We start from the raw sequence: 23,473 nt of genomic DNA on the forward strand, positions 1-23,473 counted from the left end.
TAAATAAGTAACGTATGCGAAATTAAGTTTCCTTTCAAGGAAAACAACTACTTAAGAAGAATATTAATGATTATTAACATCAAGATAATTCTTAGATATTTCGCTTTTCCTAACAGATTAAATTCCAATCAAACAAATCTAACCCACTTCTGGAAACGTATAGTACATATCCAAGTTTGTTTGCTATTCTCTCTCTCTCTCTCTCTCTCATGAGTGATTTGATCATCCAGATGTGTCGGTTTCTAGGAAATCAGACAAAGTAACTCACTGAGTTGTGTATTTGGCCTAAATGTAATCACTCTGGTTGGTAAACGGTGTCATTATGATGCCTAAAATAACTTAACCCATTTCGACATACCGTTCATTAGGATCGTTATATTTTGGTTTCGTTTTCGTGTACAATTCTTAGCTTAATCAGCGTCATCTGTCCACGTCATTACGGTATGCACTTTTTCAAAAACATGTTGTTTTTTTTATATACAAAAAAACTCTGCTGATAAAATATAGCCTACCACACATTTTCGTACATTCAGCAAACAGTTATAACTATTACTTTACAAATATAAATCTGCGCTGCATTCCAATAAAAAAAGAAGAATCTCCATTAATTGTTACACAGTCCAACCTCCCATAATTGTCACTTCCTTAAAAATATTAACCACAACATCCAAGCAGTGTCTGATTTTCCACAAAATTAATCCTAAAATACTACCCCGATTCCACCATCTCCGTTAAACAGTCAAAAGTATATCTTCCTGTAGGTTGTTTGCAAAAGGAGGTTATACTTTATTTTAAATGTTTTGCTTTTTTTTGTTGACATTTGTACACATTTATTTTGCACACAATCTTCCAGGTGCGTATGTTTGTATAAATCAAGGATTATAGTATCCTGTTGAAATACGGCCTAATTTCATACGAAGTACGATAGGCAATTGTATGTCATAAATTACATTGCGAGAAGACACTCTTTTGAGTTAGTTGTCGTCCATTACCCACCAAATATGGGTATTACATATCAGATAGGGGACAGAGAACTTTCGGTTTCATTGGTTCCCAAGTCTTCAAGAGTTGGAGACGGAATTGAGACTGTAGCCGAGACAGTCGAAGTCGACAGATGTCTAGTCGTGGGGGGGGGGAGAAAGTGGAGGAGGAGGAGAAGGAGTCTAGAGAAAGTCGAGGAGGAAGAGGAGAAGGAATGGGGAGAAATAAGAGAGAGAGAGAGAAAGGATACAACAGATGAATAGAAATACAAGGACAGGTGGAAATCAATCTCACACTGCTAATCAAATTATGCAATAGGCTTATTAAAGGGTCGAGTGGAAGGAGTGTAATTGGAAATTTGAGTCATCTGATTATTGAATTGTTATTAAATTGTTATTCACTGAGTTTCAACCTTTTCTGTATATTTAACCAGCTAACAGTCGGCATTGCTGACTGGGGGCTTGGAGTTTTGCATCTATCTTTCACTAAATTTAACTTCCAACAAAATAGAACCTGGGTGGGAGCATCCCACCCCAACCATAAAGTTCGTCACACACACACTCACACTCATACATACATACATACATACATACATACATACATACATACATACATACACACACATATATATATATATATTTGCACTAAATATGCACTGAACATACCCAGCCACTTTTGATAACATTATATTTATAATAAATATTTTTGAACATCTATAATTACTTGAATTATAACATGAATGGTTGACATTTACCATTGACGTTTATTTCATTCGACTGGAGCTTATTACATTTACGGTTGCCACTTTTAGGGGAATTTGTTTTACACTTACGTGTTTGCCCGACCGACATGGTATCCCACTTTACCGACATGGTATCACACTTTATCAGAAAACCTGCTCTAGATAAAAACCTGACGCTCCAATAAGGACAGCCTTCGATTAATTTGTATATTTTGTTTTGATTGAGAACATTTGAAGATATATTTATAACGAAACCCTGGAATACCATAGAAGCCAGATGCAAACGCAAAGATAGAAAGTCTTACCAAGCTCAAATGCTCATGTAAGTTGTTTGTTTTTTCTTGTTAATACTTTTCCTAACACGAGCTGTGAATTTTGTTATATATCAAAATGAAAACATTTTCTGAATATAGAAACTAGTTTCAAGTTAGACCTCCAAACACTATGATAATTTTTTATCTAAAATAAATTAGTTAAAAACTTTACCAACGCTGGTACAGGGACGGATTAATACTTTAGAGTGCCCCGGTCGCTTGAGATATAAATCTAAACACACCCTGAAATCGGTCCTTAAACTGTCGTTTATGTTTGTATAATTATTATAGCTATATTAGGCTAAGTATCAGCTGGTTTAGACCTATATATTGTTTATTTAAACACATTTAATTTTATACAAATGAACCGGAGGGTGGGCATGAATAGGAGGACCCGGTGTACGTATCCCCAGAGCCCCACCCTTAATACTGCACTGCACCAGCTGTAAGAAATTAAAAGAACGGCAAAACTTGAACAAGACACTGTCTTGATCAATATAATTAAAATTTCTTGGTCAGTACAGTTAAAAGTTTCTACTATTCAGACATGGCTTATTATCAGACGAATTCTAACTGTTAAACGTTACAACGATTATCGTAATTACTGTAATTACAACAGAAGGAATCTGTATGATACTCAAAAATTGCTATTGCTTTGTCAACGTTCATATTGCAATTGTCACTGGATCTTAATTGTTGATCTTTTAGCTGACATGCTATGATACAAATCGATCACCCCGCACGGTAGTATTGTTAATATAATGTATGTGTGTGTACATAAAGAGTCCAGTGACAAAATCGATTACTGTCTGAAGTGCAAATAGCAGTCATCAGGCGGCTCTTTGTTGTTGCTAAGAACGCGTAGCTAGCAAGGGGAGGCTAGTTGATTGTATTACAGGAGACGATTGTCGACTCCAACTTTAAAGGAAGAGATTAGGTGCCGCCGGTAAGTACTGTAACTAAATGTAACTTTATATTTATGTAATATTTATTTTATATAATACGTGATGACTTCTGCAAAATATGTATGTTCTATGTCTTGAGGGATTTTGGATTATCAAGTAAGGGATATTTTAGACTGTTACACGTATAGATCTACACTTTGTACTTGTATATTGAATAGGAGAGATTTAAACATTGTTAGTCCTATTTGCGTAGGCTTTTTAAAATAAAGTTTCGACGTGTTTTTTAAAGACATGGAACTATTATCTGATTTCCTCATTTCTGGGTGGGGGTCGGGTGGGTTGGTGCTTATGCTTGTGGTCGGAGAACCGGCTTGAAGTGTTTGCTTATATATGTAAGTAACATTAATATATACATGTATAATTCGCACAAGATCAACCTATCCCGATAGTTGGTCGATGCACAGGTGAGCAGACCAAAGAAACACCTGTACAGGTATATAGACGATGGCCTTAATGAGTGTATCGGTCTAAATAGCACACACATTGACACAGTATCAAGTTTAACTATAATGTATGTAAACTAACTACTTGGCATTTAAATGTGTTACACGTGTAGATATCCGCTTTGTACACGCATATTGAATATGCGATATTTAAACATTGTAAATATTATTCACAAATGCGTTTCAACCAGTTTTCTTTACAGTAATTAATTAAAGGCACGAGAACAATCTTTTAATTCCCTCGATTTGCGGGATATGAATGAAACTGGAATGTAACTGTCTCCACACGCACACACACACACACACATGTGTGTGTGTGTGTGTGTGTGTGTGTGTGTGTGTGTGTCCACAAGATCTACCTATCAGGATAGGTAGTCGGTGCACAAGTGAACAAATCAAAGAGACCCATGTACAGTTACATCTGTTATATAAACCACTGTCTTGGATTGTATTGGTCTGAATATCCCCAAAATCGAGTTAAATTAATTTCATTGTACATAAAATAGATCTATTATTGCCGACTTAGCATTGATATCTGTGAAAGACGACTTAGCATTGATATCTGTGAAAGACCTGAAAACGATATTCTGGCCGCCAAAATATCTAATAAAATATTTGCATTTGGTGTGAAACCTTTACGTTTTTATATCTATTAAATAACCTCTTAACAGGATTTAATCTCTCTCTCTCTCTCTCTCTGTCTCTCTCTCTCTCTCTCTCTCTCTCTCTCTCTCTCTCTCGTTTACTTTACCTGTTTTACCTCCGACACATGCATGCACAGGTATCGAGATACGTATCCTAATTAAGTGAAACTCTAGTAATCATAATGTAAATACGCTACAATTAATGCAGTTGTTGTGCAGGGTAAGCAGTTTCATAGTCTAAAATGGCCACGAAGTAATCAGAACGTATTCGTCAGATTTATGAACAATTGGAGCAAAATCTATCTTTGTAGGACGCCAATTAAGTTTGTAAGAGAATGTAAAAGGGCAAAATATGTATAAAAAAACATCAAACCATATTAAAATTAAATTATATTAACTGAAAATTTAGTATCTTTTGATTTTTATTGTTGTTGGGTTTAACGCCTTAGACTCGAACCCAAGTATACAGAGGTGAGATGGCAGCGATCCGGAACGGTAAGCGCTCTAGGCCACTCGGTGCCAAAGAATATTTTGACTCGCATTAAGCAGAATATATAGCGTATGGTATCCCTGAAACTATTGTTGTTGTTACTGCTGTTTAATGTTGTTGTTCATGATGATGGTAATAATAATAATAATAATAATAATGATAATAACAATAATAACAACAATAACAATAATAATAATAATAATAATAATAATAATAATAATAATAATAATAATTATTATTATTATTATTATTATTATTATTATTATTATTATAGGTAAATAATTCACCATGGTGGATTATCTGTCTCGGTTCCGTATGTACGGGTTGGGTTATACAGCCGTGGTACCTAGGAACCCCGCCCCTACTCTGAGAGAACACTACCATGAAACAGCTCCTAAAGTTTTCAACAGACGACCGCGTGGTAATTCTACCTGTCCATTGATTTCTGTCTGTGTTTCTCTTTTCATTTGTCTGTCTCTCTAGATATATTTTTTTCTTTGTTCTTCGGTCTTTATAAATATCAAAGAAATACGTCGATGCTGCTAGGGACTCCGTTATTGACGATCATTAACCAGCAATAAACTGTGGTCTTCCCGAAATCTGTCTCTCCGTCTGATTCTTTGTACGAAAGTTGTTATGCTTTAGACAAGCCGACACTTGTTCATACATGATATCTGGAATTAGGACCGTCTACATGAGTATTATCTGAGATTTTTAACAAGAAAATTTTAGTGTTTAATCAATTTTGCAAGGTGGAATCCATTTTCTTTAATGAATACTAAGCTTCTAAAGCCTCTGTCAGGGCGTCGAGTTGTGTGTGTGTGTGTGTGTGTGTGTATGTGTATGTGTGCGTTTGTGTGTGTGCGTGCTCGCGCGCGCGCAAGGTGTGAGTGTATTGGTTTATGTGCGTTTATGTGTGTATGTTTATGTGTTTGTGTGTTTACCGATAAAGTATGTTTTATTTGGATTTGGTTCAGAATTTCCCAGTTTGAATCTTGTATCAGGTGACCGGAACAATATTCAGACAGTTTCACTAGCCCGGAGACTGACCTTTTGATTTTGTCCCATTCACGTTTGAACTCTATATTTAAGAAAAAGAAGAATTCTTCTTTTTCAGTGTATATTTTGGGCAGAACCTAACTATAATAATTTTAATACGTGCAATTGAGATACATTTTTTTAAAATTATACCCCCCCCCCCCATCTTAAACATCTGTTGAGCTAAAGGACAGAATTGAAAACATTCTTAAATTTGATCTTGACATCATAGATGGGACCCCTAATAAGGTACGCAACACTCCCTAGAGTAATGGTAAACAAATATATAGCATTAAATCTATTTATCTTAAATGACATATAATTAAAGTGAAAAATACGCAAGTTTACGGGCCGATTAGCAAGTAATGAAATAAATGGACAGATAGAGAGCCAGATGAATACGAACGCTAATACTATGTCCCTAGATTTTCGAGAAGGTAGATGGGACAATAAATAAATATAAGTAGTTGAAGAAAAGTATTAATTATTTCATTTACAGCCCACGATTGTCGTCTGGAGTTGATAAAAGATCACAGGGACAAGCATGAGTGGGAAGGGTGGCTCCTAGCACATGGACTGACAGAGATCTACAGAAGTGTGGAGGACATGCATGCAGCCGTGGTGGAACAGAAACCGGGCGAGAAGAAAAAGTAAGTAGACTTTTCTTTTATCACGCCAATAACTTGATAATGATGATGATGATGATGAAGTCGGTGGTGGTGGTGGTGGTGATGATGATGATTCTGATGACGATGACGACGATTATTATTATTGTTTATTATTATTGTAAACAAAACCTACGCTTGTTAGGCTTCAGGATGATTTTCCTCCTATTTCCAAGGACCACGAAAAATTTGCCTCTAATCAACTAACAACAAGACATTCACTAACTCTGCTTTCAGACTTGCATGGTTTTCCTTGCTTCATAACTGTGTGACCCATCAGCAAATCATTCGATGCCGTTTATCGGTACTTCACGCCGTGCGGCATGAAAAACGGACAAAACACCAAATGTAAAGAACTATTCTTATTTCAGATTACTAAACCCGTATACTTGAAAATAATCCTTGAATTCGTTACAGCAGGAAATTGGGATAGGGTCCATTTTACGAAACTAATCCGTGCTACTATGAAGTCTCTTGAATTCTGTACATTATGACGTCTGCTCCTGCTAATTGGCTAATTACTCGATTCAACTCCCCATAATCAAGTAAATACTCGCTAAACTCTTACAAAGCTATACACAGAAGCGTAAATACCAAGAACACATACCCATAGTTGTTTATTATTATTATTATTATTATTAGTAGTAGTAGTAGTAGTAGTATTATAACATATATTAAAATGAAACGCTTTAAATTATTAAAATGAATCAAAATCATTTCTGTATTCTATTTATTGCTGCCATATTTATTAACCGAGACATTACGTTATTCAATCATTGCTATTACTTGCTTTGGATATTCTTTTAGTGTGTGTATTCTTGTCCAAGATTTGCCATGGCTTATTTAATTTTTATTTAATTTATTTCTTTAAAAATTCTCTATTTGTCTGTCTGTTTTCTACTTCTTTTGCATGAATCGTGTATATTTAAAAAATAATGACACCATGTTACTTTTGTGCCAACATCCATCTAAATTTTTAATCCATTGCAAGGGTGGGGTGGCTTTTTCTAAGAAAGAAAACAAATTTTCGGATATTAAAATCTTGCAGGCGGATCCCATTAGACAATATTTCCGGCAATACAATGTGTTTAACGTAAACTATATTATTATTATTATTATTATTATTATTATTATTGGCGTTAGTAGTGTTATATCAGCTTATACTTCATTGATCATTTTGTGTCTTCGCTTTGTACATCAAATGCAAAAACAATATGTTATGAGTCTAGGACCCTCCTGACTCATGCAGCAGTTTTAAATAAATTTTAAACAAGAGACATCATCTAATCAAGATGTTGTCATTGGTGACAAGTGATAAGTATTGCCAATATTGAAGATATGGTAATATATAAATGGCAAGTGCAATGCCAAATACACAATTTAGCCTCGAATAAATTTTACATAATGTGTCGTGAACACTATGCCTACAGCCTATTTCCGAGAGCTCAGAATTGCATTGACGTTATCATGAAATAAACGTTTTATGACTGATCATCAATTACTAGTCGAATAAAAAAAATCTAATAATCAAAGTCAGATGCGTGATGCATCAGTGAAGGGGATTTACTTGCTCTCGGCTGTAAGAAGAAGCCGATGTGTAACTCAACGCCACAACCAATATCACGAACATTGCGAACGCTCTCCTCCATATCGTAATAGTGACGTTAACGAAAATGAATCATTTTATAAAAATAATCCAACCAGAAGGTTTTAAGAATTCCAATGAGCGCCCAGGAACTTTGAGCTGGTGCAATGTTTCTGAATCGTTTTTGTTACGGGCTCAATATGGTTTTAGTTGTCATAGTATTTTGAGACTCCTGGTTTGTGCTTCAGCAATCTGACTGGCTTAAATTTAAGTCTGACATGAATTTGACCAATCAGATAAATTTAAGTCTAGTCCAACACGAATGTTCGTGAAATTTTTGCCCAGAAGTTTTTGTTCACGTGATTAAGAAAGAGTTTTATGTCACAAACCTGAAGATTTCCTCAGTTGTGAATTTGTATTTTAAGATTCAACTGTCATAAATCACGTATAAAAAAGTAAAAAAGTATAGTTTGATTCATTAGAGACTTGCAGCCTTTTTGAAATTTTAACCTTTGAGATGTATACGCCCCTTCATAAGCCCAAAAATATTTAGCACCTGATCATTCAAAATCCCTTTGGAAAATCGTTTAGATTTTGGAACATGAGTTTTAGTGCCAAATCTCCATTGCAATTGTGGAAGTGTAGAATAGTTCACAGATATTTAGAACTTTTTGGATATTTGTTTGGAATGTCATTATCAAACCAGCAGTAACTTCCGGCCTCTCTAGTGTGCAAAATAAATACTAAATCTGAGAGCATGACAAAACAAAGACATACAAATATTTTATGCAAACTCTTTTGGAGTAGAAGGAGATCTAGAAGGGGATAAAAACATCCAAACAAAAGCTGATCATATTTTTGTCTGATTATTACACGTTATTTCTGTTAAAAAGCTAAAATCCACCGAGAGTTGGAAAACAATGAAACTACAGTTTCTGTATTTATTGTCTTACATCTCTGTATTGCAGACCTGACAAGCTGTTGTTTACCATTGGGATGAAAGGGACGATTGATGGAGACTTTTTGTATCCCCGCGGACTGACCGTCACCCTCGATGGTGATATCATCGTGGCTGACACCATGAACCACAGAATCCAGATATTCAATGAATCAGGAGTTTTCAAAAAGAAATTTGGCGCCAAAGGCAGTGGTAAGACACAGCTAAATGAACCGACTGGAGTTACAGAACTCCCTAATGGAGATCTTGCAGTGGCAGATAAGAACAATAAACGTGTCCAAGTTTTCACCGATGACACCAGCTACAAGTTTGAGTTTCCCACTCTGTATCCGCCATACAGCATTGCCAGTGATAGGGATTATAATATTGTCGTCTGCACCACACGCAAAACCGTTGAAGTGTACCGAAGGGCGGGCAAACTGTTGAACAAATTTCCTGTAGGTTCCAGAACAAAGAACAATGTGGGTTATCAAATTTGCGTAAACAATAAAGACGAAGTTATAGTAAGCGACTCAGATGATCGCTTGATCAAATTCTTTTCTTATGACGGCCGATTGTTATACCGGTTTGAACCACATACGACTGGCAAAGGGCTTGCTATGGTCCCCAGTGGAATTTGTATCAATCCTCTAGACCAGTTGATTATCGGAGACGTTTTAAACCATACAATCAATTCTTACACCGAAAGAGGCGTTCTTTTAGAACAGCTTGTGTCCCCGACCGACGAGACAGGAACTGTCGAAGCATGTGCAGTAGGGCCGGAAGGACATTTGATTGTATCAGAATTTAGTATCCTTGGCCGCCACTGCGTGAAGATATTTAGATACAAGGATGCAAATTTGAGTAGACCCAGTTCAAGCAAGAGGAGAACACCGACAACACCAAAGTAGGAGCTGAAACATCCCCAAATATATATATATATATATATATATATATATATATATATATATATATATATATATATATATATATATATATATATATATATTCATTGTGAATATAAATTGTACATGACTCTTATTGACTCTTAACGTCACGTGGCATAACATGCACGTATTTGGACAATTTTGTCGAAAATCCTAACGCGCAGGGATAACAAAACTTTATTTATAACTTCTTTCTAACAATAACGCTAATGAAAGATTTATCTCTTTGATTTGATTTGAGATTACAATTATCCTGATGCTGATTTTAAGTAAATTGCTTTCGATGGAAACAAATTCAGTCAGGTTTGCTTACACCCAATCACTTACTTATACATATCATTATTTTATACAAAAGTTAACGTTCTTAATGTATGCACTAGGATACATAGTGTGAAGTTTACACGAAAGACAGGACTCTTTCAGGCTTACTTAGATCATAAATATCACATAAAGATGTAATGTAAGAAAAAGTCAAATATCAAACTTTCTTAATATACTAAATCTGTTTACAAAGTCTTCATGGACATAAAACATGACACTTATGGTTAATATCCTTGAATAAGAGGTCGTAAATCGATATTAAATCAAGAAAGGGACATTGAACCATTGTACATTACAAACATTTGTCATTTGTATAAAGGTGTCGACTGAAATGGTTGAACCGGAGAGGAATGATTGATCAAGGAATGATTGGAGTTAATATAATGAACTTTTGTAAAATATAAATTTCTCTTTCAAGAGCCATATCCTTAATATAGAGTAAAATCTGTTATATTTAATATCTCTATATAAAATATACCTCTTTGTTAATTACAACATTTTCAAGTGATTTTATTTCATTTCACTTCAACACTCTAACTTTATATATAAAACTTACCTTTTCATAAAAAAAAAAAACTTTTCTTGGCCGTTTCTAACTGTGATATTTAAACAGATATAGCTAATAACCTGACACAATGTTTTGTTAGGTTTACCTTGACAAGTTTTTTGTTGCTTTTATTTCGGCTTCTTTTTTTGGTGTGTGTGTGTGTGTTTTACCGTGGTACAAAGACCACAGCCATTGAATGAAAGCTACGATATAGAATTAAAAATTCACCTGGCCCCAACGTAAATAAACTTTACTTGATTCCAGATTATGCTCGAAAATATTCTGCATTTGTACATTTCAAGAAAAGGCTGCAATTGTACATTTCAAGAATTCTCACCAAAGGCTGCAATTGTATATTTCAAGAAATCTGACCTGTCAAAAGGCTGCATTTGTAGATTTCTAGAAATCTCACCAGTCAAAAGACTACAATTGTACATTTCAAGAATTCTGACCAACCAAAAGACTGAGTTGCACATTTATAGAACTCGTCAGCGGTAACTTTGTATTACAGAAGCAATAAATCGTTCTCACGGTTGGGAAGAAATTTATAAAGTGTTCTTCTTAATTACACTGACCTGGTGGTATACAAATAATATTTAGCATCAACGTTGAATTTCTCATGGTGACTTTATATTGCTTAGGAAGAAAAGGAACGAAGTATGACCCTAATACTCCTGAATAGAGCTGAAAAATGTGCTAACTGTACGTCTTTATAAAAGTATAAGCAAGGTCCAAATATAAACTTGGGTGTATTGACCTTTGCACTGAATTTAAATATCATTAGATTTTTTTGTTGTTGAGTTTAATTATAGTGGCGTGCGCACAATTGTGCATGTGCCACTTTTTTCTGACTGCACCGCAGCCTGCTAGCTGTTCCTGGGGAAGGGAATGGTGCCACCTCCACCAGGCTTTTATGGATTCAAGGAACCCTGATAGTTTGGCCTTAATCTGTGGGTCCATAAAGGTCCCTTACAGTTGAACAGTTGGCTGTCATTAGTCGGAAGGAGAGCTCGGGAACGGTCCTGCTTGCTTTACATCGCTGGTTTCTTGTTGCATTTGCCTGGTGTTTGTTGCGATTTTTTTTTCGATTTTTTTTCTTCTTCAAAATGTTCTAAGGGGGGGGGGGGATGTTCTATTCTGGTTATAGAGGTTCTTAGTAGAAATCATGTATGAAGAGAGATTTTCAAGGTTATTATGGTATTACTAGTCGAGGTGTTTAGGGTTTGCTTCCTACGTTATTTATAAGTTTTTACATATTGCCTCTTTTAGTTATTTATTAATTAATGTTTTTAGAGATTGAATGTTATTCATGCTTTATTTAGCAAGAGACCGGAGTCCTAGCCGATTACACGGTTCGTTAAGGACATCTAGGACCGGAATCCTAGCTGATTACTCGGTTCGTTAAGGACATCTAGGACATCCGATTTTGCGGTTTCCTTAGTTTTTTATAGGTGCTTCGTAAATGAATTATTTATTAATACTTTTATAAAATTGAATGATATGTTATGGGTTTTTATGTGGTGGCTTCTAAATTTATTTAGCTAGTTACTGGGTCTTTTGGTTTTGTGGGGATAGTAATTATATTTTGTTCCTAAGTCTTGCTGACTCTATGAATTGATTTATATTTTTATATGCTGATTGTTTATTTTTATTAGAGTCCATAAGTAACTCTGGGTATGTATGTGGTGATCCAATCTCTTTTTGGTTTTTGATAAATATTTTCCAAGCCGGTTGTAATTTGGGGCATATATTGAATACGTGGTGTAGATCTTCGGTGGTGTGTCAGGTCAAACAGTTAATCGTTGCTGGTTTGGGTCCTATAAACCTTCCAAAACTGCTTGCATGTTTAGTTTTTCCAGTTATTATCCTGTTTATGGTTTTCTGTTCTAAATAGGTACCCTTAGGTAGCTGTATGTTCCTATCTACGTTTTTTCGGGTTTCATGGTGCTTTTTACCTTTTATGGAGGAGTTCCAAAAATCTTGCCATGTTTGGTCTATATACGTTTGTGCGAAGCTTATTGCTTCTGTAGAGCTATAGTTAAGCTTGATAGAGTTTTGATCTCCTAGTTTGGTTTTTGCAACTTTGTCTGCTGTTTCGTTGCCAGAGATTCCAATGTGCGACAGTATCCACATGAGCTCGACTAGTTTATGTTCTGTGGTGATATCGTCGATTAATTGGCATGCTCTGTCGAGGAATTGTTCCCTAGAGTGTGTATTGCGATTTTGGATCGATTTGATAACGCTTAGGGAATCGCTTATAATGACTGCTTTAGGTATTTGGTTGTCTTTGATCCATTGTAGTGATTCAAGTATAGCCCAGAATTCAGTGGTGTAAATGGAGCAATAGTCAGGTAATCTGGATCCCGTTTGTATATTGAATTCAGCGATGACTATTGCTGCTACTGTTCTTGGTGGGTTGTTTGTTTTTGATCCATCGGTATATATTTTAACATAGTCCGGGTATTTTTGGTTGATTTCGTTTACCAGTACAGGTTTTAGTAGGTTTCCTTGTTCTTCTTTATTGCCTAATTTGGTAGCTTCATTGTTAATCCTTGGTGGTTTTTGTAACCATGGTGATTTGTTCTGGTCTGTATTATTTGTTACCTGTTTTTTTAGTAGAGGTATCTTTTCTCTTAGTTCAAGGATTACTTTGCCACTTGGTGTGGTGGGTATGATTTTGGGTTTGAAGACAACTTTACACTTATTTATAGCTGTTTTGGTGGGATGGTTGTCTGGGTGGGTATCTAATCGAATGGAGTATCGGAGGAGCAGTTCTTGCCTACGTAATTTTAAGGGTAGTTCTCCTGTTAGTGATTGTAGTTCTTCTAGTGACGTTGAGGGGAGTGTTCCTTTGCATAATAGTAAGGCTTTTCTCTGGATAGTGTCAAGTTTTTGTAGTACAGGTTGCTTAGCCGAGTTATATGCTTGGCAACCGTAATCCAGTTTTGATCTAATTAGTGTTTTATATATCGTGAGGAGGGTTTCCTGGTTGGATCCCCAGTCAGTCACTGTGATGTTCTGAGTAAATTGAGATCTTTGTTACAATTCTGGGTGAGTTGTTTAATGTGCTGTTTCCATGTAAGGTGATTGTCAAAGAACATTCCTAGGAATTTTACTACTGTTACGTATTTGATTAATTGATTTTGTATATAGAAGTTTGGATAGACTAGGTTGTTATTTCGTTTGGGTGTGAATATGATTGCCACAGTTTTTTCATGAGATATTTTGAAACCCCATTTGTCCGCCCATCTCCCTATGTTGTCTAGGCTCTGCTGGATTTCTTTAACTACTGTGTTATTGGCAGGATTTCCATTCCTCCATATGCCACTATCATCTGCAAATTGTGACAAGTTTATTTTTGCGGAGGCTGCATTGAGGTCAAGGTCGTTTACCATTAAGTTAAATAGTAAGGGACTTATTACACTGCCTTGCGGTGTTCCATTTTCAGGTGAAAATTCTTCCGAATAGGTGTTGCCTATTCTTGTGGTGATTTTCCGGCCTGTGAGGAAATCGCCAATCCAGTTGAACAAGCGTCCAGTTATTCCAATGAGGTTTCGATCGGTTTTCCTATGTGCGTTAAAAGCGAGTTTGATGTCTGTTTCCAATCTGAGAAGCTGGTCAGTGGTGGACCGTTTGTTCCGAAAGCCACGTTGATATATGGAGAGTAGGTTATTTGTTTCTAGGTGGTGTTTTAACCTATTTGCGATTATTGTCTCCATTATTTTGCAAATATTGTTTGTAAGGGAGATGGGTCGGTACGAATTTATGTTGTTGGGATCTTTACCTAGCTTGGGGATTGGTATTACTATGGCCTGTTTTCATTTGGTGGGTAGTTGGCCTTTATCCCATATCCTATTAAAGAGTTTGATTATGGCTATTGTTATATTGATAGGTAGTTTTTTGTAGATAATGTAAACTAACTGATCCTTACCAGGGGATGTTTCGTTTTTGGATCGTAGGGCTATCTTCCATTCATGTACTGTGATGTCGCTATTTAGTGAGATTCTTTTGTTCCTTGGTCTTAAAACATTTGAGGTTACGTTCCCTCCATTAGTTTTCTGTGTTCTTGAAAGTTTCTGGTGTGATTATTGTTGCTACTCATGTTCGAAAAATGCTTCGCTAGGAGATCTGCTTTATCTTTGTTTGTTATGGCATTTTTAATTTTTGGGGCTGAGGTAGTTGCTTACCCTTTTATGGCTTTTATCTTGTCCCATATTTGTTTTGAGTTTGATTTTAGACTCAGTTTAGAGCAAAAGGTTTGCCATAGATTAATTTTAGCAGTTTTCATAGTTTTTTTTTTAGTGCTTTTTCTTTATCTTTATATTGCTGGAAGTAGATAGAATTTTTTGTGCGTTTATATTTATTTAAGACCCTTTTTTGGTCCTTATGTGATATAGTGCACTGTTTAGTCCACCATGGTACAAGGTTTTTATTTTGGATATTAGTTGTCTTTGGGATGCCTCGGTTAGCTGCTTCTATAATTGTGTCTGTTATGTTATCATAATACATGTCAATACTTGGGCTTTCTAAGTTATCTGGATTTACTCTAGCTAGTAATAATTGGAATTGGTCCCAATCTGCCTGTTGGTACCTCCATTTAGGTGGGGTTTCGTTTGAATGTGTTGAGATTTTGTTTGAATATTGATTGTGATGGGAAAATGGTCACTTCCTAACGTATCTTCTTGATCCACCCACCAAGTTGTGATTTGAGCCAATTTTGGGGTAGTGATGGTTAAGTCTATGGCAGAGAGAGTGCCATCCTCAGGTTTAATCTAGTGTTCGACCCGTCATTTAAGATGACCAGATTGTTCTCAGTTATCCATTTTTCAACCATTTTCCCTCTTTGATCTTTCTTTTTACCTCCCCATAATTCACTGTGTGCGTTGAAGTCGCCACAGATCATTAGATTGTTGTTGTTGTTATTAGTGATTGCCTTTAGTGAGATTAAGTTGGTAGGGCAGAAGGTACCCCCTGGGTGGTATGCATTTATTATTTGAATGTTTGTGGTTCCAATATTTATCATTACTGACATTATTTCGATACTATTATTGATGTTTAGGTTAGGGGGTACTTCTATTATTTCATAGTAGATTAGTGTATGCATTAAAAAAATTGCTAGTCCACCCCCTTTCTGCCACATGGGTCTGTTTTTAAAGATTTCCTGGGTATAGCCTTGTAGTTTGGGCAGGCGTATGTGTTCTTGTGTTATGAGGGTTTCCTGTAGGCAGATTACGTCTGGTTTTACGGCCGTATTATTCAGTTTGTTCTGCAGTTCTGATAGGTTTTTAAAGATTCCTCTGCAGTTCCATTGCCAGATGGTGATTTTATTATTTTTTGTGCTATTCATTTTTAACGTTGTCTTTATCTGTTAGTCTTGTGGTCCAATCAGCTAGTATGGTGAAATTGGTTTTGAGGGTTCTCATTATGCTATTGAGATCTTGTATTAGGGTTCCTGTTGTTAGTTTCATTACTTCCTGTATTAAGTCTGTGTTGGGGTGTGTGTTAGGTTTGGGGATGTTTGGGGTGACAGTTTTGTTTGTATCTGGAGTGTTATCAGGGTGCTCATGGTTTGTTACAATGTGGGTTGTAGGTTTTGGTTCTTTTGTTTCCTGATTGCAGGGTATGTTTTGTGGTGCAAGTTTTCCCTTCTGATTCTGCGTGGAGAGTTTTGGTGCTCATTGATTGTTTCAGAGGTAGATTTTGGTGTGTTGGGGTTGTTTTTACAAATAATGTTTTTGGCAGAATGGTAGGTGAGGTGTTTTTCGTTCATTAAGTCCACTATTTGTTTCTCTTTTATTGCAAATCTGCATTCTGCCGATCTAGGATAATGGTTTTCTTTACAGTTAGCACATTTTTGTTTAGTTGTGTGGCATTCTCCTTTGTGTTGACCTCCGCAGTACTTACATCTTGGTTTGAATCTACATCTGAGGGCATAGTGTCCCCAGTGCAGGCATTTGGTGCAAAATCTTGGCCTATTTGTGTAGTTTTCCAGCTTATGGTACACTCCTGACTGTCATAGTTTTATTATTGAGGGTATTGGCTCGGTAGCCTCTATAACTGCTTTGTTTATTCCTTGTCCCGTGTGATGTTTAAGACGATATACTTTGGTGGTCTGTGTTCCATTTGCTGTGAGTTTAAGAAGTAGGAGCTCATTGCTTATGTCCTTGTTGTATCCGTTTAGTGCTAGTACCTTTTTAAAGATATTGGTTTTAGTGGGTTCAGCCAGATTAGTTGTGGTTTCACTGTGTTTGGAGTTCGAAGTGACCCGTGTTTTCCTCTGAGTGCTATGGTATCTCCCTACTTTGATCTTTATTGGGCCTATAGTTTCAGTTTGGATGAATTTTTCCACTTGTTGAATTGTGCTGCATTGGACAATCGGGTAGTTTCGCCTTGGTCTTATCTGTTTGGATTGTCCAGTGTGAATTTTGGCCAGTGCTGTCATAATACTATTGGTACTTAGACTAGCAATTATATTGCACCTGCTGCTTATGTACATGGTGTGTTCGATGGAATGATAATTGCAAATTTTGTTTTGGCGGTTATGTTGTTGTTTTATTTCCTGTTTTGAGTTAACCTTACTTGTGGGTTTTTTTTTGTTTGTTTTGGGGTTTTAGCGGGCCCTTGCCATTACCTAGGTATGTGTTTTGGGTATTTTGGTTTGTTTGGGGTCTTTGGGTTGCCATATTAGCGATGCTGCTTTGTAGTTTTGTAGCGTCTAATTCATTGGATTTGTTCCCATAGGTTGGTGGTTCCCTTCCTGTTATTATCCCAGATGGTGCAGGAGTTTGGCTTGAGTGTATAGTTTCTTTCCTAATGTTTTGATTTATTGTTGTTTGCTTGATTTCCTGTTGTTGGTTTGTTTGCATGTTTCTAGAATTGGCTATTTCATTTTTGGTGAATTTTGGGGTGCTGGTTATGGTTATGTGGTCTAATTGTGGGGAGTTTAAGGTAAGTAGGTTACTGTCAAATTCATTTGTTAGGTTTGGAATAGTGGTGTCTATATCTTCATTTGTGTTTGGTTTTTCCGCTTACTTGAAGAGGATTGGCGATAGTATTGGCATTGTATTTATATTGTTCCCTGGAGTGTAGTTTTGTATTTCTAGTAGTTTCTGTTGGTGGGGTGGGGTGTGTCTGCTGGTTTGTGGTTTGTTTGGTCTGTGTTTGTGACCAGAATTTGGGGTCCCAGTGTGATGTTGGTTGAATTGGAGTTTGCTGTGGTTGGTACGACTTGCGTTAATCTTGCTTGCTTTACATGCTTTATTTGGTGCTGTTTGGAGTTGTGATACATCCAATATTTTTACTGATTTATTGATAGGGTTGTTTGGTGGGTTGTGTGTTTGCGTGTTTGGATTGAATAGGGCCATTTGTTTGGACCTAGTTTGCATTCTTCTACTTAAATTGCGTATAGCATTGAATGATGACTAATCTTTTGTTTTTGTCCTAACCCAATTTGCTCCTCCGCTAGAAGTCTCTCCTTTGTTCCTTTGTTTTCTGTTCCTATCGTTCCTTTGTTTGAGAGTTCCTTTGTTCTGTGCAATTCCTTTGTTCACGGCTTGGCGGTTTGCTAATCGTTTCCTTTTCTTGTTATTATTTCTTTGCCCTTGTTTTCCTGTTCCTTTATTCTGTGTTAATTGGTGATGGTGGTGGCCGCACTCAGTAGAACTTTCAAAAATTATACACCAAGCCGGTTTTACACAGTAAACAAATCAAGCAAATTGAGAGATAGTTTTCAAACGTGACGTTATGGGAATGACGTCACTAAAAAAACAACGTTAGTTTACATATGAGTTTTTCATTCTATGTAATTCTGAATATATTTAAAGGATATTGAAACAATCGTCACAAAAACCTTACACAATTCTCTCTCGGCAACATGGTGTAATATTCGATAACAGAACTGTATCCATTTGCGAAGTAACTTCAATAAAATTTGCAATAATATTAGAGCTAAAAAAATACGTTTGTTCGCTGTGACGTCAGGATTATACCTTACATGTAATAATTTGTTTTACTAAAATGAATAAATAAATAAATACATTTAAAACAAATAGAATACTTATGGGATTAATTTGATATAATATTGATTAACATCCACCTCGCTACGTAGCAAACGCTTTTTCATGATGGACAAGACTCTTCCAGGCATACTATAGTTTAAGTTTAAACATAATTTAGTGTCATATTGAAGATTGGGCATACGTTATCGAACTCGGTCAAGTACAGCTATCCCTCTACAGAACATAGCACCTAGCACAATGCGTGTATGTGTGGATGAGTGACAGCGAGACAGACAGACAGAGAGGATTTTGAGTAAAGTATATAAATATTCGTGATACAGATGCTTCTATTTCTATAGGTATTATAAGAAATCATGTACATGCATACGATAACGATTAAGAAAATCCCATAGTTTTCATTATTTTTATTTTTATTTTTTCGGGGGGGGGGATTAAACACTTTAAAGTTTTAATTATAGGATATCTGAGATTAATCTCGTCGCAAGTAAACATAAAGCAGGAAAGTTAGAAAATATCCGAATTGGATCTGATTGTTTGTCCAGCATTACATCATCATATACTACGAGATTATTAATAAATTCATCGAGGTCATCTACAGATGGGGTTTCATCAATATCGGTGATACAAATCAATAATATCATTGCCGTTCTCGTCCAGCAATTTTGTTCTTCTTCATTAAAACATATAAGTACATCGTAGCATCTCTGATTATCTACAGATAGAGCCACTAAATGTAATTTATCCCACTTGAGCCATCTAGTTGTTAGATTAAGCAACAACTGCGTCTTACCAGATGCAGATGGACCTATGATAATTGCTCTGATAGAATTTGGTATCGCTGGATGATGTTTTACTGGCTCTTGCTTTCGTGTCGCTGAGAAATCAGAGATAGCCCTGTTGTACAAATATAATAAATAATATGGATTTATATTGTGTTCGATACAGAGCATCCATCCCCACCAATGGATTAACAACAATATTAACGAAAATAAAAAGCATGCGCTTACTGGCAAGTGTGTAAAATGTGGTACAAAAGATACAAATTTATTTCGTCTCGTATGAAGACAGGTGGTAGTATCACTGCTTCACTGGGAAAATTACCAGGAGCTCCATGGGCTAAATACCCAGGAGAAAAACATCTTCCTGGATATAATTATTGTGTCCTTGAACCTGACTTGATATCCGACTTGACGAACGAGACAAACCAAAATCTGGAGAGTATCCAGTAAATGCGATTGATCAAGCATCCCACGTTCATGATGTGGCGTATAAAAATAAGGATTTACAACAACAACATATAGCATATGTGAAGTTGACTCACTCTTTAAATTCCATAAAAATTACATATCTCGGAGAAAACCTTGCTAGCTTCCTAGTAAGATCCGCGATGATAGGTAAACTAGTGCTAGCGGCTAGTAATTAGTCGGCCGGTTATTATTATTATTATTATTATTATTATTATTGAATCGATTTATTATAGCCCTTGATAATATTGGAGGGGTAGAGCAGCGATTAGTAAACTTTCTGATGTAGCAAATGTCAACGTTCTGTTGCTGCATCTCGGTTATCTCGGTTTTCACGACATGAAGTATGGCAAATTTATCGACCACCACCTAAAATAATTAGTACGCACATTTTGATTTTAGCACTGCCAATGAAGTTCATCAAGCATATATTTTGTTTTTACCACACGATACTATTAAAAATTGGTAGACGTCAATCACGTACATAAAAATACGCGTTCACTGCCGTTGACGTTTCAAGCATGTATAAAGAAGCAGAACCACTATCAATTAAAACAGAAACTGAAGTAGTATCTGCTTTTGAACAAAATTATCAACGAAGATCCAACCACAGTGTGGCCACAGTTACTACAGGTTGATCCTGGCAAGGAATTTCTTGGTATAGTATCATCTCTGACGAAAAAGCATAACGTCAAAATTAGACGAGGACATACCGCAATTCATCACGATCAGGGAATTGTTCAATGATTTAATGAATACTTGCTGAGCGGTCATTTAGATATCAGTATCCGCAGGAAATACTCCTGAAGAAAGTTAAAAAGACAAGAGATCTCGTAAATGGTTGGAAGACTACCGAGTGTAATAGCTGCGTTAAATAATCAAATTACTCGTGCAATTTCTATGAAACCCATTATTGCGATCACAAAAAAAATATAACAATACAACGACATGATTCTTTCGCAACACAACCCGTACTAGGTAATGTGACTGTAAGATATTTATATGAACCTGGTGAACTTGAAGGTGTTAAAAAAAGAGCAACTGATCCTATCTGGAGTGTGATGACACGTACAATTTCTAGCGTGGTAAGATCCACGGGTAAACGTGCAGTCTATTGACTAGATTCAACTGCTCCTCAACGTGAATTTGTACGTAAACAATTACAAGTAATTCCTTAACGTACAAAATTACCACCGCTTTCACTTCTGTGAACTAGCGCATCGACGTCGAGTGCATTCAAGACAGGTCAGCATCACATTTTTGCATCTGTGACGAAGACTACTATTAATTGTATCTACGGTAAACCGTCTTGGCTTATTATTGGAATATAGTCCCAACATTACTCTGTTATCATTTCGCACAATGAATATTCTGTTGTTGTTATAATATCATGATAAATTCATCGTCGAGATCAAAGTCGGGTTTTTCTTTGTCACACTGTTTATAACTATTTTTTTCTTGCTACATCATCATTGATTTACTGAGTTTAATTATTATTTTATGTGAAGTGTATGATAACACTCCGCAGCTGAGATGCTCTTCTGACTCGAGACACTGCGAGATAAAGTAAATTTGACCATTCGTTACGATCATCAATAATCCAAATATTAGTATCCGAAATAGTTAATCCCTGTGACGAATGAATCGTTATAGCATATGCTAGAGTCCACTGAATTTTGTCCCTCGTTAACGCCCTCTCAGCAACATTGACACGAATTAAAATAATATCATTTAACACAAAATTTTGTTTACTACCGCAACCTGGAATTTCAAGGTCTTTATTTTGTCGTCGAGTACCTGCTGGGCGATAACATAATGGTACAGGTAGATTTGACATTTTTTATCTTTATGTAAAAAAAAAAATTGTTGAAGTGTATCACAAACTGTCTACTTGCAACTATCAAATCATCTGGTCTCAATATATTCCAAAAGTTATTTGCAAGAGTTTCTCTAAATTATCTCATGCATTATTTCACAGTGTATTTTATTTGGTGGTAGTCTGATTAATTTCGTAAGCTCTCTTAATTATGGATCAAGCGCTCTATGATCATCAGTTATCTCTTTATAATAATTCACAAACCTTTACGCGAGCATTGAAGATCTTAAATAAGCAAACTATGAAATAACGACACTGATACCTGATCATTCTAACTTATTTCGTTAATAAAATCAAATATATTTCCTTGGTAAAATCTAACGGTTTTATCTCTCGGAAGTATTGTTATAGCAGAAGTCCAAGCATGCGCATTATGATCAACGATATTTATCAGAGCTCATTTCGATAAATATTTTGGCTTGTATAATACTTCTCCTGTTATTGTTTTTACCATTATTGGGAATTTTAGTGTTTTTTTCTAACTTAGCAAAATCATTTAGTGTAGCTCTTTTATGTTTGACTGATCCAGCCCACTTGTTTATTTTTTCACGTTGTATATCTGTTACTTTATTTGCACGTGTTGAATTTGTAAAATGTTCCGTTACTCGATCGGATACACAATTCAATGTCGAAAATTTCACTGGTTTGAGATTATCAACGCTAGGTTAATTATTCAGCGGATAAATTGCATAAATAGCTGCAGTCACATAATATGGTTTGTCAATACCAGTAAACATTCCTGGGTTGGAATATTTTTTTTAATGTAACAATGTTTCCAGTGTGATGTAATCGAACAGGGTCACGTTTGTCACGAATAATCCAAGAATCTTTTACTTCCGCAATAAACTTTACTCTTAAAATATCTTTCATTGTCAAGATAATTAATAATCGTCGCCGCTCGTTGGTCATTAATTGTTGCATGGATAACATCTTCGGTGTTGCGCATGTTTCTGAATGTTGACCACACATGAGCCGCATCATCGCCACGAAAGTCTTTCTTGGCTTAGTGAATACTTTTAATCAGATTATTCGTCGGATCAACCAGAGTTCGCCTCGGCTAGTTAGGGGCTCTTTTGTCAAGATCGAACCTGGTTTATACATAATGATTCAAACAAAGAATAAATGCAAATGCATAACGATCGGCTCGACAACTATTTGTAACACAGCCTGCGGAAATAAATTATGTGGATATCATATGCAAAGCGTGCGAAGAGGTAGTCTAGGACCAAAGTCGTGTTTAAAATGGAGAAATGCATTTGTGTGTGCAATGTGGTTGTAAAAAATACAGAGAGCTGAAACCATATTATGATAAAAATTTAACGCCGGTAAACCTTCCATAAAAAACACTGAGGACTATCTTGCCAGATTTTCAAAATAATTATTCAGAGAAATAATACTATATAAATGGATCAAAACGAATGTGTAACAAATTCCAGCATCAAGAATTATGAAGTATCTCGTGATGGTGTAATTAGGAACTGTCGACTGAAAAAATTAGTCGGTACTGTTGAAAATGTTGTTTATCTTAGATTTAATATTGGGGGAAAACGATATTCTTGTCAAAGGTTTTGTCTACGAATATTTTCGAGGAGTAATCGAAAAGTGTCTTGTGATCGAACATTTTAATTCAGATCAGAACGATAACTGTTTAAATAATTTACGAGCTGTTACATAGAGTCAAAATAGCAAATTTGGTAAAACTGAAAACACGCAGAA

At 35.9% G+C, this 23,473-nt stretch overlaps 1 protein-coding gene across 1 annotated transcript; it reads left to right on the top strand.

Moving 5' to 3' along the window:
* The first annotated feature begins 2,835 nt into the window (after window positions 1-2,835).
* On the top strand, window positions 2,836-11,171 carry LOC149801283 (protein meiotic P26-like). The gene is made up of 4 exons (XM_089955344.1): window positions 2,836-2,983; window positions 4,854-5,000; window positions 6,117-6,267; window positions 8,836-11,171. The coding sequence occupies exons 2-4, from the start codon at window positions 4,868-4,870 to the stop codon at window positions 9,713-9,715; spliced, it is 1,164 nt and encodes a 387-aa protein (XP_089811470.1). The 5' UTR covers window positions 2,836-2,983; window positions 4,854-4,867; the 3' UTR covers window positions 9,716-11,171.
* The last annotated feature ends 12,302 nt before the right edge of the window (window positions 11,172-23,473 follow it).

The sequence above is a fragment of the Sinohyriopsis cumingii genome, chromosome 4 (genome assembly GCF_028554795.1).
Source record: "Sinohyriopsis cumingii isolate HCF-2022 chromosome 4, ASM2855479v2, whole genome shotgun sequence".
Classification (NCBI taxonomy): domain Eukaryota; kingdom Metazoa; phylum Mollusca; class Bivalvia; order Unionida; family Unionidae; genus Sinohyriopsis; species Sinohyriopsis cumingii.